The following is a 13,693-nucleotide window of genomic DNA, read 5'->3' on the forward strand; positions in this document are numbered from 1 at the left end:
TTAACGGCGTGCTGTGGATTTTCCTTTCGTTGATATGTGCACGTAGTCTCTGGCCTTTTTGCCAGTATATCATGGTATTTATAGTATTTTCATTTTAATAGGGTCCTTCTAAATGTTTAAACTTCTTGCAGTACACTGAGCAGATGTTTAAGGTACTATTTAAGCACAAGGTATCAATCAGAGAACATTAACTGTTTAAGGAAACTTTTAGACGAGAAGCTACTGTGAAAGACAAGATAAACAGTGGCTGAATAGGATTGCCACGACTATAACTTACGCTTCAGATGTTTCAGCAACAACTTTCTTTGTTAAAGAAAATCAATTAGTTGGCAAAAGTGAAGAAGACAGTTGTGGAAATGTGAATGTAGCAACTGTGATCTCTTGAAATAATGACTGGAGAAGGGGCTATCGACTTTAAGGATTCATCTGCTGTAGAGAATAGTGGAATTGACTAATAACTTTCGAAATTAAAAGTTTAAAAAATATAAAATATGCTTTTAGAAATTAAATTCTAAAAAAAAATCGACAAAAAAAAAATAACAGTGCAGCTAACAAAAACGAGTTGTGCAAAAAATATTTCTCCTTATGAAACATAGCCAGATGATTCCAGTGTTGTAGATTAACAAAAACGAGATCGCATCCCGTAAACATCATTAGCTTAGCCACTTTTTCCCCGAGCAAAACTCAAATTATGAGCAAGTACTTCAAGCCGATCCAAGAATGTGGAAATTCTCTAGATGAGAAATGCAAAATGCTTGACCAGGAAAGTGACTCAACCTCCAGTTTTGGGGTAGGGGACAAACTATCAACAATGACATAATTAGACATCATTTCAAATAATTTGTTTCATTAACCTAGTTTTAGAATAACATTAAGGAAAAGACTTCACTTTCCCAAGTCAACAATGCATAAACTACAGATTGATCAAACCCAAGAAGGAATCAACTGAATTGCAGCTGACACAAACAAAACAAACACAGCAGAATCCTACAGACTAGTAAAGAAACCTACCTGTATCAAACAGTAACTATCCATTAACTGCAACATCTAGGAAGAAAAGCAAAATAACAAGATCAGCAAAGACTGCAACAAATATAAGATTCTCAATAATGGTATTTTGGAGATGTCAGGGGCGAGCTCTCTTGTTACTGCATGATGGGCACTTGTATTGCTTGATATGCTCTGCCCTAGCAGGGGTGATCTTCACACATTTACCATGGAACCACTTCTCACAAATGTCACAGCATATCCAGAATTCATCAGTGCCATAATGCTCACCACATGCACCACACAAGGTCTCGCCATGTTCATCATCGTCTGGCTCATCCAGTTCCTCATCCTCATCTTTTGACTGCAGAGGCTTTGCCTGCCTAGTCAGAGATTCTGGAGCCCGCTGTTCCACAAGCCAATAATTAGATGAGAAAATAAACTAGCTGAGTAAAAGAGAACCACAATATGATGACACACTACACAAGGCAGCACAACTTTGTAGTACATTTACAGAACTACAGTTATAATGTACTCCAACAGTTACAAACTCGTTCATTTGCCATAACTCTTTTAGGACCAAATTTCATCTTACAAGTACAACAGCTTGCAAGAATCTACAAGTGCTACCAATATTTTTCATTTTCTTTTGAATACATGAGCAAGGTCAAAATTAGCATAGTAAAATAAAAGTAAGGTCAAGTATAGAGATATTTTCATTTCACCAACACCTCAGCCTTTAAGACCATAGCTTAATCTGAAGGGATTAATTTGTAGCAACGCATACAAGTTTCAACACACATTGTTTACTATTCCAGTTTCTCTACATCTAACTTTAATTTCTATTCATATAAACTTTTATCATTATTCATGGCATGCACTCAAGGCAATCTTTTTCTAAATTTTTTTATTTAGAGCATATAAGAGAATGTCACTAACCATAACTATCGATATTTAATGTCAAGGGTTATATTTTGGGGATACCATGATATTAAACACCTACCTACATCACACACACTCATTCAGATAATACTCATCCCAAATGATACTAAATTTATCTTCCAAGCATGGTATAGATTAGCCACATACGTTACACATTCACTCATCATTTTCATAACATCTACACAGTCAATCTAGTATTTTAAAATATAGACTGAACTCTCCAAAATTTAACTCAATGACCTTGGGTGTTCAATTTTAAATAGGGCCTGTATCTAGAAAAAGACCACACCTGAAAATCAATGTTCTTCACAGCAACACAAAAAAAATTATGAATGAAAACAATAGTTATATGTCAGGGATAGATGTGAGAAGATATTGTTACTGGTTACTACCTTAGAGCTGGACTTAGACTTGCTACCACTGTGATTTGAAACAGAAGACTTCTCCTTAGTTTGTTTCTTTGCTGAACCAGTAACAACTTCAAATACTGTTGGCAGTTCATTGATCATATTGAAAAGTCGTTTCCTGCATCACATATGCAAATCATGAATACAAGGATGAATAAGAAACTTGAAGAAAAGAACTGAACCAATGAGATAATCAAACAAGTAGGATCCCAACTTCTTTGTTATTTTCAACCATCATAAGTTTACTTCCTCATAAGTTAACTTCAGATATATGGATAAGATTTATGATCAGAGTATGAATACCTGTCAGCTTTATCAAACCCAAATCTGGCTCCAAAATAGAATGCAATAGCAAGTAACCATGCATCACTATGAACAGCAACTAAAGATAACCAGTCTTTTTCTTGCATCCCATCCCTAGCAAAGTTAATGCCCAGCACAGGCTCAGGAAGCTCCGGCGGTACTTCTTCAGCAGGTAAATTTACTTCCCACTGCTCACTGGGGAAGCCATACAAGCACAAATTCTCCTTCTCTGAAAGAATGAAGGTAACTGATTCATAAAACACAACACCAAATAAAAATATCTGAAAAGGAAAGCCTTACAATTCCTATTAAATAATTCATAACCCTTTCTCTGCCGAGCTTTTTTTTGCAGATAGAAAAGATGCATAATAATAATTTTTTTCCTAGAAAAATTAACAAAAATTATCACCAAGAGACTGATAAGTATCAAGCATTTGATTTAACCTAGTTCTGCACACAAGAATGTCCACAATCTACATGAGAGTGACATTACACTGATATGACAGGTTCACAATGCAAATGTATTCCCTTAATGTTTGGTTTATAACCAGATTGGATAATCACACTTCAATAACAAAATAACCACTCACGGATTTTAAACGAAAAAAATTGCATCATGCCAATCCCTTTTGTCAATTTTTCATTGGCTTCCATATACCATATCCAAACTTTACAACATGTTTGATACAAATTCCATTTAATCATAAACATCAGCAAGTACTGAAATGCAAGTTATGGCCACTCTGACTGATTATCACATGGAATGCATAACTAAGCTACAATTCAACAAGGCATCACAAAGGAATTAATATTAGAAAAGAAAACAACATGATTATAAGTTAGCTTTAAATGATTTTCCTGGATGGAAGAACCAAGAGAAGTGTAAATTTATCGTGAGAATAGGTAACTTGGAAGAGATTAAAAATTAAAATATAGGCACTCTCATATAAAATTGACTGCATGGCATTTATTAAAGGAAGGTGAGAACAAATAAAGAACTCGAGGAACTGAGTACTACCCAAAAAGCAATAATAGTTGTTAAACCTACATTCACAGCAAAAATCCTTCAATCATATAAATCAACAGAATGATTACTTGTTTGCTAATTTTAGAGAGGCCTCAATTGAATCTGGCGCCCAGCAAGTTAAAAACCAATTGACCATTGCAAAACACAAATGAGTTGGTAAACAAAGACTACATTAAATGAGAGTATAACTGACCAGGATCACATTGGTTGTAGAAATCTTCAACATCTGCAGCAGCATTACCAAGCAGGAAAAAGTTCATTAGTATGGAAAAGTTTTCAAAACATTCATATTAAAAGATAAACAAATACAAAATCCTGAACGCCATAATAGTACTGAATGTCATATTCAAGTAATGAAAATGAATATAAATACAAGTTTATCAGGAAATGCACTGCAACTTCCATACAAACCAATCCAATTCTCAAATCAAGCAATGCTTTTAATTTGTAAACCACACACACACTACAACTAAGGAAGTTTCAGCTCTAGGTTCCTTCCCTTCCATGTTTCCCACAAGCTACATTTAGTGCCTCTTCTTCAAACCACATTACAATGCCCATAGGGAAGGCACAAATTGTTACACAAATCAAATGAGACAAAAATAACCACTGAAAACCATCCATATAAAATTTGAAAGTCAAACCCATTCATACCCACCAGCTTCAAAGCAAACAACACAGAGTTTAAAAAGTACTAAAACATTAAAATTTTCGCATAGGCATAACATTCAAAATCTCAAATTTTCAACTGAAAATAAACTGTAAAAGAGAAAACGTCAAATGCTAAACAAAAATCAAAATCAAAATTTCACACTAACACTTGTCATTTGTCAACAGCAACGCGTAGGAAACAACCCCCTAGAAAATTTTCAGACCATTAAGTAAAACCGAAAAACAAAATCAAAACCCGAAAATTTAGCATGCAAAGCACGTTACTTGACAAGCAAAACAGCCTCGAACACAGAAATTGCAAAAAACAATTAAAAAAAGAAAAAGGTTGCATAAAGATGGATACCGATGGTAAGGGCTTTGATGAGACCAGCTCGTCGACCCTTGAAATCCCTAAAAACCTCTTCGACGGTACGAGGATTATACTGTGCGCGCGAGTCCATTGCTCCTTCTCCTGCTCCTCCCTCTGAATCAGAAGAACCGAACCAAATAGAGAGAGAGAGAGAGAGAGAGAAAAGTGGTTTCAGATGGAAGAAAGAGATTTGAGAGTTACAGAGTGTAGAGAGTAGTGGTGGCTCTCTCTGCTTCTGCAATTTGCAAATTGCAATGCAATTCACAACAACACAACTCTTTTTCTTTTTTTATTATTTTGGTCGAAAAATTGGAAGCGAAATTTCCTATTAAGGATACGTAATGTAATTGCGCCGGCGTGTGGTCAAGTACACTCACTACTCTCTCCTTCATGCAAATAAATCAACCACTTCCTCGCTTTTATATTTATTATACTCTGTTTCATGAGGTATATTACATAATTTTATTTTAATTATTTTTAATTAATTAATTGATAAATAATCAAATTATAAGAATAACAATTTAAAAATAAATTAGGACTTTATTAACTCAAACATTATTTGAACTAGTGTTTTAAAAAATGCTGTAAGATTTTAAGTTATATAAAGCCATTTACTAAACACGGTTAATTTAGTTAAGCAAATTTTTAAGTTAGTCTAATAATTTAAAGCTAATTTAAAAGGCTTGCCAAATATACTTCGTCTATTCATCTTTCTTTTAATACGTAGTTTTAATTTTATTTTAGTATGTATTTTTATATTTTTTAAAATTAAAATTTCAATTATTTTTAATTTTTCCTTTAAAATAATTGCTTTTTGAAAAAATGATATATTTTTCCTATTCTTAAATATTTTTTAAGAATAGGGAAAAAATTTCTATCTTGAGTTTTCCCACTTTTACAGTTAAGGACATTGTTTTGATAAAAATTAATTGACAAGTCAGCTAATTAAAATTTAAAATGTTTAATAAATGTGATTACATTAATTAATTCATTAGTATAAAAGGACATAAATAATTCGGTGATGCGCGGTTTTGTTAATCATTATCTTGCGAACAATTATTAAGAAATTTTAGAAAATTTTAAAAAAATATGATAAAGTATTAATAATATCAAATATCATAATTTTTAATAAAATGTTTAAAAATTTAAATTATTATCCTTAAAATAATAGTTAGCTAAACTGTATCTATGAATAATTTACCAAAAAATGCTTTTCAATACACATCGAACTCAGTTTTTTGTTATTTGAAAGATATTATAAAAGCCTTACAAAAATAAATCATAACTTTAGTGAACTTTTTTTAACACATACCTGTAAATTTTATGATTAAATTTATATCATAAATTCTTGTATGATAATAAATCACTATGTAAGTATTTAATTAAATTATTTATCTAAATACACCCTAAAAATAAAAAAACAACTCAGGGTAATCTGTAAACTAAAAATAAATTCTAGAAAAACTTCACATTTCACAATATTATGAGACAGAGAATTTGGCACTCTATACAATCACAACCATCATATCTAAATTCATTTTCACTATCAATCAACGAATTAGTGTCTTGGGGACAGAAAAGGATTGCCTCTTTTTTTGTAACTTACAATCTTAAACCTCTCAAATTCTCTGAAGTGAGCAACTTGGCGGTGGGGAGAGAAGGGTTGGCAGGGAAGTGAAGCAAAGCACAACCGAAAAGTGATATCTTGCAAAGCAGAAGATGCTTTGCTGTTCAAAACAATCATCCATCAAATTTTTATGAAGGCTTTATCAATAAGGACAAGGACCTAACACAATTGATTTTAGTAAAGACATTGTCAAGAGCAGCCAAGCCATTTTCTTACCTTAAAAATAAAAAAAGCATCAGCATATAAGATAAAACATTTTTGCAACATGACATCAACATAAAGAAATGTTTTTGAGTAGTCAGTTAAATTGTTTAATGTGTTTCTTAGCCCAAACATTCTCAGGGCAACAATACATGGAATCAAGCAAAGGTTCATATCCTAGTTCCAAAACAATTAACATGAACAATAGTTAGACATAATAATGTAAATGAGCCAAGGATGACTTCCCAACGGAACACAAGTAGTCATATTCTCCAACTATGTGCTGAAGAATAACTTACTACTGTGAGCCATTCAAGTTTGTCACATTAGGACTGGTAGATGATGTTTATTACCACCACCAAAATCAGCTGAGAAACCCTGTATGTTCCTCCCAATGTTAGAAGGGTAACCACATAATCTAAAGTCTGACTCATGTTGCCGGAACAAGTCATCACTATTAGATGCACTAGTAACATCAGAACAAGTGGTTGTGGAAGCACCATCTCTGTAGTTTTCCACTGCATGCACCTTCGATTCTGAAATTTTTCCACACAGATTCAATTGAGTACAGCCAGAAACGTCTCGGCCAGAAACGAGCTTTGACTCTTGGAGATTTTTGGTATTCAGAAAGCGTCCACCAGAACCTCTTGCTCTCTTCAGTGCGTGTAGGTGGCGGGACTCATGAAGATATGGCTGCAAACAAATGTCAGAGTTGTTAAGAGAAATGACTTTAGAGGGGAGTGGAAAAAAAAAAAGTGCACTTACTTTCCGTTCTTTGATGAGTTTGTTCTGCACTTCCAGCTTTGCACGATACTGCCTGCGTCTCAGGATAGCATGGTACTGCTTTGCATTCACATATATGGGTTCGTCACTGAGAGCAAGTGGCAGAGGAATTCGCATAGGAGTCATTCCTATTAGCTGAGCATGATGAATCTAGCCAGATTTTATAGCATATATTTTAGAATACAGTAATGGACAGACTTCGTCTAGGTGGTACAAACATGCAACTCACTGGAAGTTTCATGGCATTATGTAACTTCTTTAGGTCATTAAATTAGAGAACCAACAAGTCATTCGAAATTCCAAATACTTCAAGATTGAATTGTATCCCTATTATCTATAGAGAGCCCGATTTCTTTTTCATCAACTAAGGAAAAAGGTTACTAAGAATAACCATGCTGTCTCGTATAGATTGCATCTCTCAGTGTTAAAAGTTTATAATAATGAAAATCCTGAAACAAGTTTTCCACCACAAGAAAAGTATTTAAATAAATAATAAAAAGCAATGAAAGAATAAGAACAAAGGAGGTGCAAAGGAAAGACTAAGAAACATTTTTAATAAAGAGATTCTTCATAAAATATACTTAATGAACTAGGAGAATCTGTAAGTTTGGCAAACTATCCGTGGCACAACAAATTGTAAAAATTAATTAAGCATAGATGACTGACTAAAAAGATTCCCAAGGACGCAAAAATTGAACATCTTGAGAGAGCATGGACTAATTCAATTATTCATTTTAATAAACATCATAAAGGCATGAACAGTATTCAACCATGGCATCATTTACCCCTAGTAAAATCTATTTAGAAGTCTCTCAAAAGCTTTGGACAGAATTTATTCCAATTCTAAAGAAAACTATATATAATAAGAACAACTTGCTTTCCCAGGAAGTTCATTACCTATTTCTAAGACAATGACATAACAAAGACTAAGCCAATCTCAACAAAAAAAGGAAAAATAGCATTGTACCAAACTTAATCAGAACACAGAGAGTGGAGCAATTGAAGTGAAAACTCATAATACCAGATCTGAATAAAACACTTCCCAAATAAAGCATAAATCTGATGCCATGAGTCTGTCATACAATTATTTTCAACATTATATTATATAGTGAATCTTATTATGCTGGGGACAAACTGACACAAATACACAATAATGAAAAAGAAATGAATAGATTCTAACATCTTACATTAGGTTCTGGCCTATATGGAGTAGCTAGTAGGCCACTAAAGCAAGGCTCCCCATGATGGAATGCAGTATGAACCTGAAACACAAGTTATAAGGGAAAAAAACTACAAATATCTTCTGTCCAGTGAGACAAAAGCCTATATCTACTTACAAATGATTGGTTGTGACCCAGTTGCGAAGGAGGGAAGGTAAAATCCTGACTCCCCACAGATGACCTGATGAGACCTGCCACGCTCTTTTCCCCAGTTTTGTTAAGTGTTGAACAAGCAGAAGAATTGCTATACTGGACAGAAATTTGACCTAGAGCAAATACTCATTAATATGCATTAGGAAGTAACAAGTGTTTCCAGACACTGATTAGGCTATCTAAGATCAATTCCATACTTTCGAAAGGAAAAAAAATGTGTTACATGTATGGATATTGTTATTATCCTATAGTCAATGCTAGGATATTACTTAACAATTGCATCATAATCATTAATTTGTATTAATTCATTTCTCTGTTTTTACCATACAAAGTACTCCTGCAGCTTCTCAATAGAAATGATATACAGATCTAGAGATAACCAAAGCCAATTGATAAACATGGTCAGACATAGAGATATAGATAGTATTTCATTACAAATACCTGATTGTGCCGAACCCACTTCCGGATAAGATTGACCAGTTGATTGAGTTGAAGATGAATCTTGGTCTTGAAATTGAAAATTCATTGGCTTAGTCTTATGGCATTGATGTGGAAGAACACTCATTTTCAAGGTCAAATTTTTGGACATGGACGATTGTTGCACATTAGATTCAGAGGAAGTGCCCCATGATGAGCATCCAAGAGCATAAGATGTTAAATGGGCAGAACCAGAATCTTTCTTAGATAAGTTCTTCATTGTTTTCCACTACGGCACAAGGCTTGCTTATAAGAATAGCAATTCACTTACCTTCAACAAATTTAAAACTATGAGCTGGGAAACTTGGCTAAAACCTTCTCGATCAACGACAATTATTTCCCAAAGTAGCATATACTTATCATATTGTTTTTCAGTTATTAATAGCAACCAAATTGCACAAAGCAACTGCAGGAGCTTCGAGAATTCGGAACAACGTAAGAATCGAACTATAAATGAACATTGCAAATTTTACATGCAGCTACAAATAAGACAAACAAGTACAGGTAGCTACTAGATTACATCAACTTTTAGTCATTGTGTATGAGGCAACTGGGTATACAACCTCGCATCTTGCAGCGTGTTTATAGTCAGAAAATACACTCATGCTTGTGTATTGGAAGAGAGAGGTGTATGGAAGAGAAAAAGAAAACCATTATCTTCATGAACTAACTGGAAAACTAAGAAATCAGACAACATGACATGACATACAGAAGCTCCAACAAGATATTTGTAAGGACTTAGTATAGAGGTTCAGAAAAACATGCCGTTAATCTTTCAAAACTTGAATCAACTCATCCCTTGTTAACCATGACACCTAATTTGCCCTATAGAAATTCATATGCTACTTTTATGCAAATAAGATGTAGGAGGTCATCAAACTTCTCTTGTCTAAAATGAAATGGGAGAACGAAAGTGGATTTCATTCAACAACACAGGCATACAAATAATAAGTCAATATTTTCTTTTAAAAAAAGAAACATGAATAGTTTGGGAGTCGTTAACTAAATTACAACCTCAAGAAAGCAATCCAACAGAAGACAACTTGAATCAACACAACAGAATAGAGATAGTGAATGCATGTGATCCCTTCAGAATTTTTTTAAAAAAGAAAATTCATAAAAACTAGAGAAAGGAGTTGAATGAAAAGCAATTCTCCCTTTTCAAAATTTTTAACATCATAAAAAGCATGTCAAAATTGAAAAGCTCTTTCCTAAATTGATAATTCCAGAGAATATTCACAGAAAGAAGAAACAAAATCATTGCCAAAAACACCAGCAACGTATCAACCATCAGCAAATAGAAGACTGTCTTACCAAAAACAACGAGTCCACTATCTAAGATCAGCCACTTGTTAATGTTATATTAAACTCCAAGGCTTTTTTCAAAAAAACAAATCTTTACCAGAAAAAAAGTTAAGAAAAAAGAGAGTGAAAGAAAGAAGACGACAACTAAGCCAAAAAAAAGTAACCTTCAAAATTCAGTAAATTGAAGAGGAAAAAAAAATGGGATTTTGCTACTAACCAGAAATCATGCATGTACATGTATACATGCACTTAAAGCCTTAGAAGAAAATCTCAAAAAACTAAAGTGATACCCCACTAGTGATTAGTACACCACTTCATCACCCACTCACTCTTCAGTCTTTCACTTGTATTTGGTCTCTTAAGGGTAGAGGCATGAAGAACAAAGAACACTCTCTCTCTCTGCTGCATTAACAGACGTCAATGATCAATCAAGTTCAAGTGCAGTCCCTCACCAGTCATCACCCACCTTCCACAGACCACACCACCTTTCTCTCAATTCTCCTCTCGATTATTATAATTTATTATACTATTGATAATATTAATTAGACACGAGAGAAAAAAAGGGTGGTATGAAACAAGAATCCAAACTTTCTTTTATCACATCACATGAATATTTTTAACAATTTTTTTTATATGTGCAATGTTGTGAATAATAAAAAATTGTATATAATAAACTTTTATTAAAATTTATATTATCCATCAGTATCAAGTATCAACATGGTTAAGAAAATCATAATTTTAAAGGATGCATTTCTGATTTGTCGTTTGTGGTACGTTGAAATGCATAGTGACGGGAGATACATTGGTATTGGTTATGGGGATATAAATAGTAAAAAAATGAATAGTGTGTTCCAAGTTTCAACCTCACATCAGACTCTGAATCTGTGATGGCTCCTACTCATAGACTTCTGTGTGCGCCTTAAATGTCTTCCTCGCTCTTTAAATTTCTGCCTCATCCACGCGCTTTTTAACAGCTTTTTATTTAAATATTGTATTTTAAAAAATAAACTTTTTTATTTATTGTTTTTTAAAACTATTTATCTGTTTGTGAATATTATTTACAAAATTTATTATCGTCTTTTTTAAATAAGTTTCGCTACAAAAGTTCAAAATAAACGAGATTATGTCACGCATTCATAAATTTCGTCATAAATTTTATAAATTTAAAACAGAGTTCACCATCAGCAAAGGAAAACAACATGCAGCGAGATGACATGTAACACAATCTGATTAAGTTGTCATAGAAAGCAAAAATAATAATAAATAAATATATTCAAAATAAACAATTGAGGAAGTTTTGGACGTGTTTTATATGAGGTATTAATTATTTTATATATATTTTTAGATATTAATTTGTATTTTGTTTATTATTTAAATTTCTAAAAATTTAAAAATATACTGTTGTAATTTGTTAAGTATTTCAAGTAAAAAATTATGTGGTTGGTCAGTGCTAAGATTTTTGCTGCATCAGAGGTTAGTAACAATATTTTATTTTTTTATTTTTTTATTTTTTAATATTTTAATTTAGTTTATATTTTTGTTTAATTAAAATTAGGTTGTAATATAGTTTAATAACATGTAATGTTGTGTGATGTTACAATAACTTGTTAGACAAAATAAAATTTAATGAAATTTCTTAGTTATTTTTTGCATAATATTATTATTATAATGTCAAATATTAAATAATTTTAAATTTTTTTAAATTAATGAATGATAAAATCAACTAAAAAATTGTATAATAATAATGAATTATATTTAATTTAACTGTATTAAAATACTATATAAATTTATTAAGTATTTTATTTTTAAAAACAGAAAACTCTTTTTAAAAGATAAATGAAACGTACCTTAATCTATGATTTTAGGTTTCTTCTCTTATGATCTCACCAATGGCGGATGCAATATTTTATCGTACAATATCAAATACAATCGAATAGCTGAAGAGGAATATTAATTCAGGCTGTCTTTTGATTTGCATTTTAATAATTATGATTTAAAATTTATTTTAATATTATCAATTATATTTTATATTTAATTTATGTTTATAAATTTTGATATATATGTAAATTTTCAGTCTCTATTAAAAATGAATTACAGAGAGTTGGCTGCTAGTCATCATGTCGTCTATAGGCATATAATACGAGTTTTAGTAGTTATCAGGGATTATGATAGGATTAGGATGAATTTTACTTTAAAATTTTAAAAACTGTAATAATATTTTTAAATTTGATTTTAAAAAGTGATTGTTCTTTTCATTTACACGTCTTATGATGTTGGTTTCCTATACATTATATTTTTAATGAAGGACAACTACAAGTACCACATTACATTTAATTATATTATATTCTTGAGATCGTACACAAATCAAAGTACCACAAGTGAGACTAAATAAGATCAATCTTTTTCTTTTATACTTCCCTGCCTTTAAAACAATTTTTAAAATTTTTATATCCTCCATATCTGTAAATTTCTTAACTATTGAATAGAAATGTATTAATATTTTTAAGAAAAATTATGTATTTTATTTAATTATAAAGTGTGTGTGTGTGTATATATATATATATATATATATATATATATGTAATGCTAGCAATATTTTTCAACTCATCTTACATGATTGGTTAATTTTGTAAAAAAAATTAAAAAGTGTATTGAAAAAAGTATTATTAACATTTCTTTTTTATATATAAATAAATAAATGTATGATATGTAATTATTTTTTATGAATTAGTTATTTATTTTTTATAAAAATATTAAAAAAACTACTTTGGTCTCTAAAGATTTAAAGCTGACTCAAATTAATCACCAAAAAGATAAAATTATCCTTTTTATTTCAACTTAGTTTTTTTAAAATTTTATTAATCAATGTTTCATCTTTAAAAGATAATTGTGATTTTAGGAAGTATATTTAAGATTTTGGTTTTAAAATCACTACTCTAAGCTAAGCTATAGAGACTACTCTTTCACAATAGAATAATATTTTTTAAAACTCTTGTTTGAAATTTTTTTTTACTCTCTAAATCATTTTCCAAATAAAATTTTTAAATCTCTAGTTCTAAACAGTTTACATATTCTGTAATTTGTCTTTTTTTTTTCTTTTCCTCTTTATCAAAAAGTTATCACAAGGAATTTTTTAACTATTTTTTTCAATTCTTTTATTTTATTACTTTGCTAATTTATAATTTTTTTTTGCAATGAATACGTGTGAGGTTAAGAAATAATAGAATTTAAAAATAAGTG

General features: G+C 31.2%; 2 protein-coding genes across 8 annotated transcripts; both read right to left on the minus strand.

Annotated features, from left to right (window-relative positions):
- Positions 1-814: 814 nt before the first annotated feature.
- LOC113849030 (PHD finger protein ALFIN-LIKE 4-like) lies at positions 815-5,081 on the minus strand. Of its 6 annotated transcripts, XM_027478575.1 has the most exons (6): positions 4,682-5,069; positions 3,860-3,892; positions 2,640-2,868; positions 2,322-2,454; positions 1,719-1,724; positions 941-1,393 (listed from the first exon to the last, which is right to left on the minus strand). In XM_027478575.1, the coding sequence occupies exons 1-6, from the start codon at positions 4,776-4,778 to the stop codon at positions 1,127-1,129; spliced, it is 765 nt and encodes a 254-aa protein (XP_027334376.1). In that variant the 5' UTR covers positions 4,779-5,069; the 3' UTR covers positions 941-1,126. The 6 variants fall into 6 exon arrangements, with proteins under 6 accessions (XP_027334371.1, XP_027334376.1, XP_027334377.1 ...); XM_027478570.1 differs by lacking the exon at positions 1,719-1,724 and having other exon boundaries at positions 815-1,393; positions 4,682-5,081; XM_027478576.1 differs by lacking the exon at positions 1,719-1,724 and having other exon boundaries at positions 941-1,366; positions 2,319-2,454.
- Positions 5,082-6,692: 1,611 nt separating this feature from the next.
- Positions 6,693-9,386, minus strand: LOC113850501 (nuclear transcription factor Y subunit A-3-like). 2 transcript variants are annotated; one of them, XM_027481064.1, is made up of 5 exons: positions 9,113-9,386; positions 8,636-8,784; positions 8,486-8,560; positions 7,281-7,448; positions 6,693-7,208 (listed from the first exon to the last, which is right to left on the minus strand). In XM_027481064.1, the coding sequence occupies exons 1-5, from the start codon at positions 9,366-9,368 to the stop codon at positions 6,837-6,839; spliced, it is 1,020 nt and encodes a 339-aa protein (XP_027336865.1). In that variant the 5' UTR covers positions 9,369-9,386; the 3' UTR covers positions 6,693-6,836. The 2 variants fall into 2 exon arrangements, with proteins under 2 accessions (XP_027336865.1, XP_027336864.1); XM_027481063.1 differs by having other exon boundaries at positions 6,693-7,433.
- Positions 9,387-13,693: the final 4,307 nt, after the last annotated feature.

This window comes from Abrus precatorius, unplaced genomic scaffold (genome assembly GCF_003935025.1).
Source record: "Abrus precatorius isolate BTA unplaced genomic scaffold, Abrus_2018 Scaffold9, whole genome shotgun sequence".
NCBI classification, from domain to species: domain Eukaryota; kingdom Viridiplantae; phylum Streptophyta; class Magnoliopsida; order Fabales; family Fabaceae; genus Abrus; species Abrus precatorius.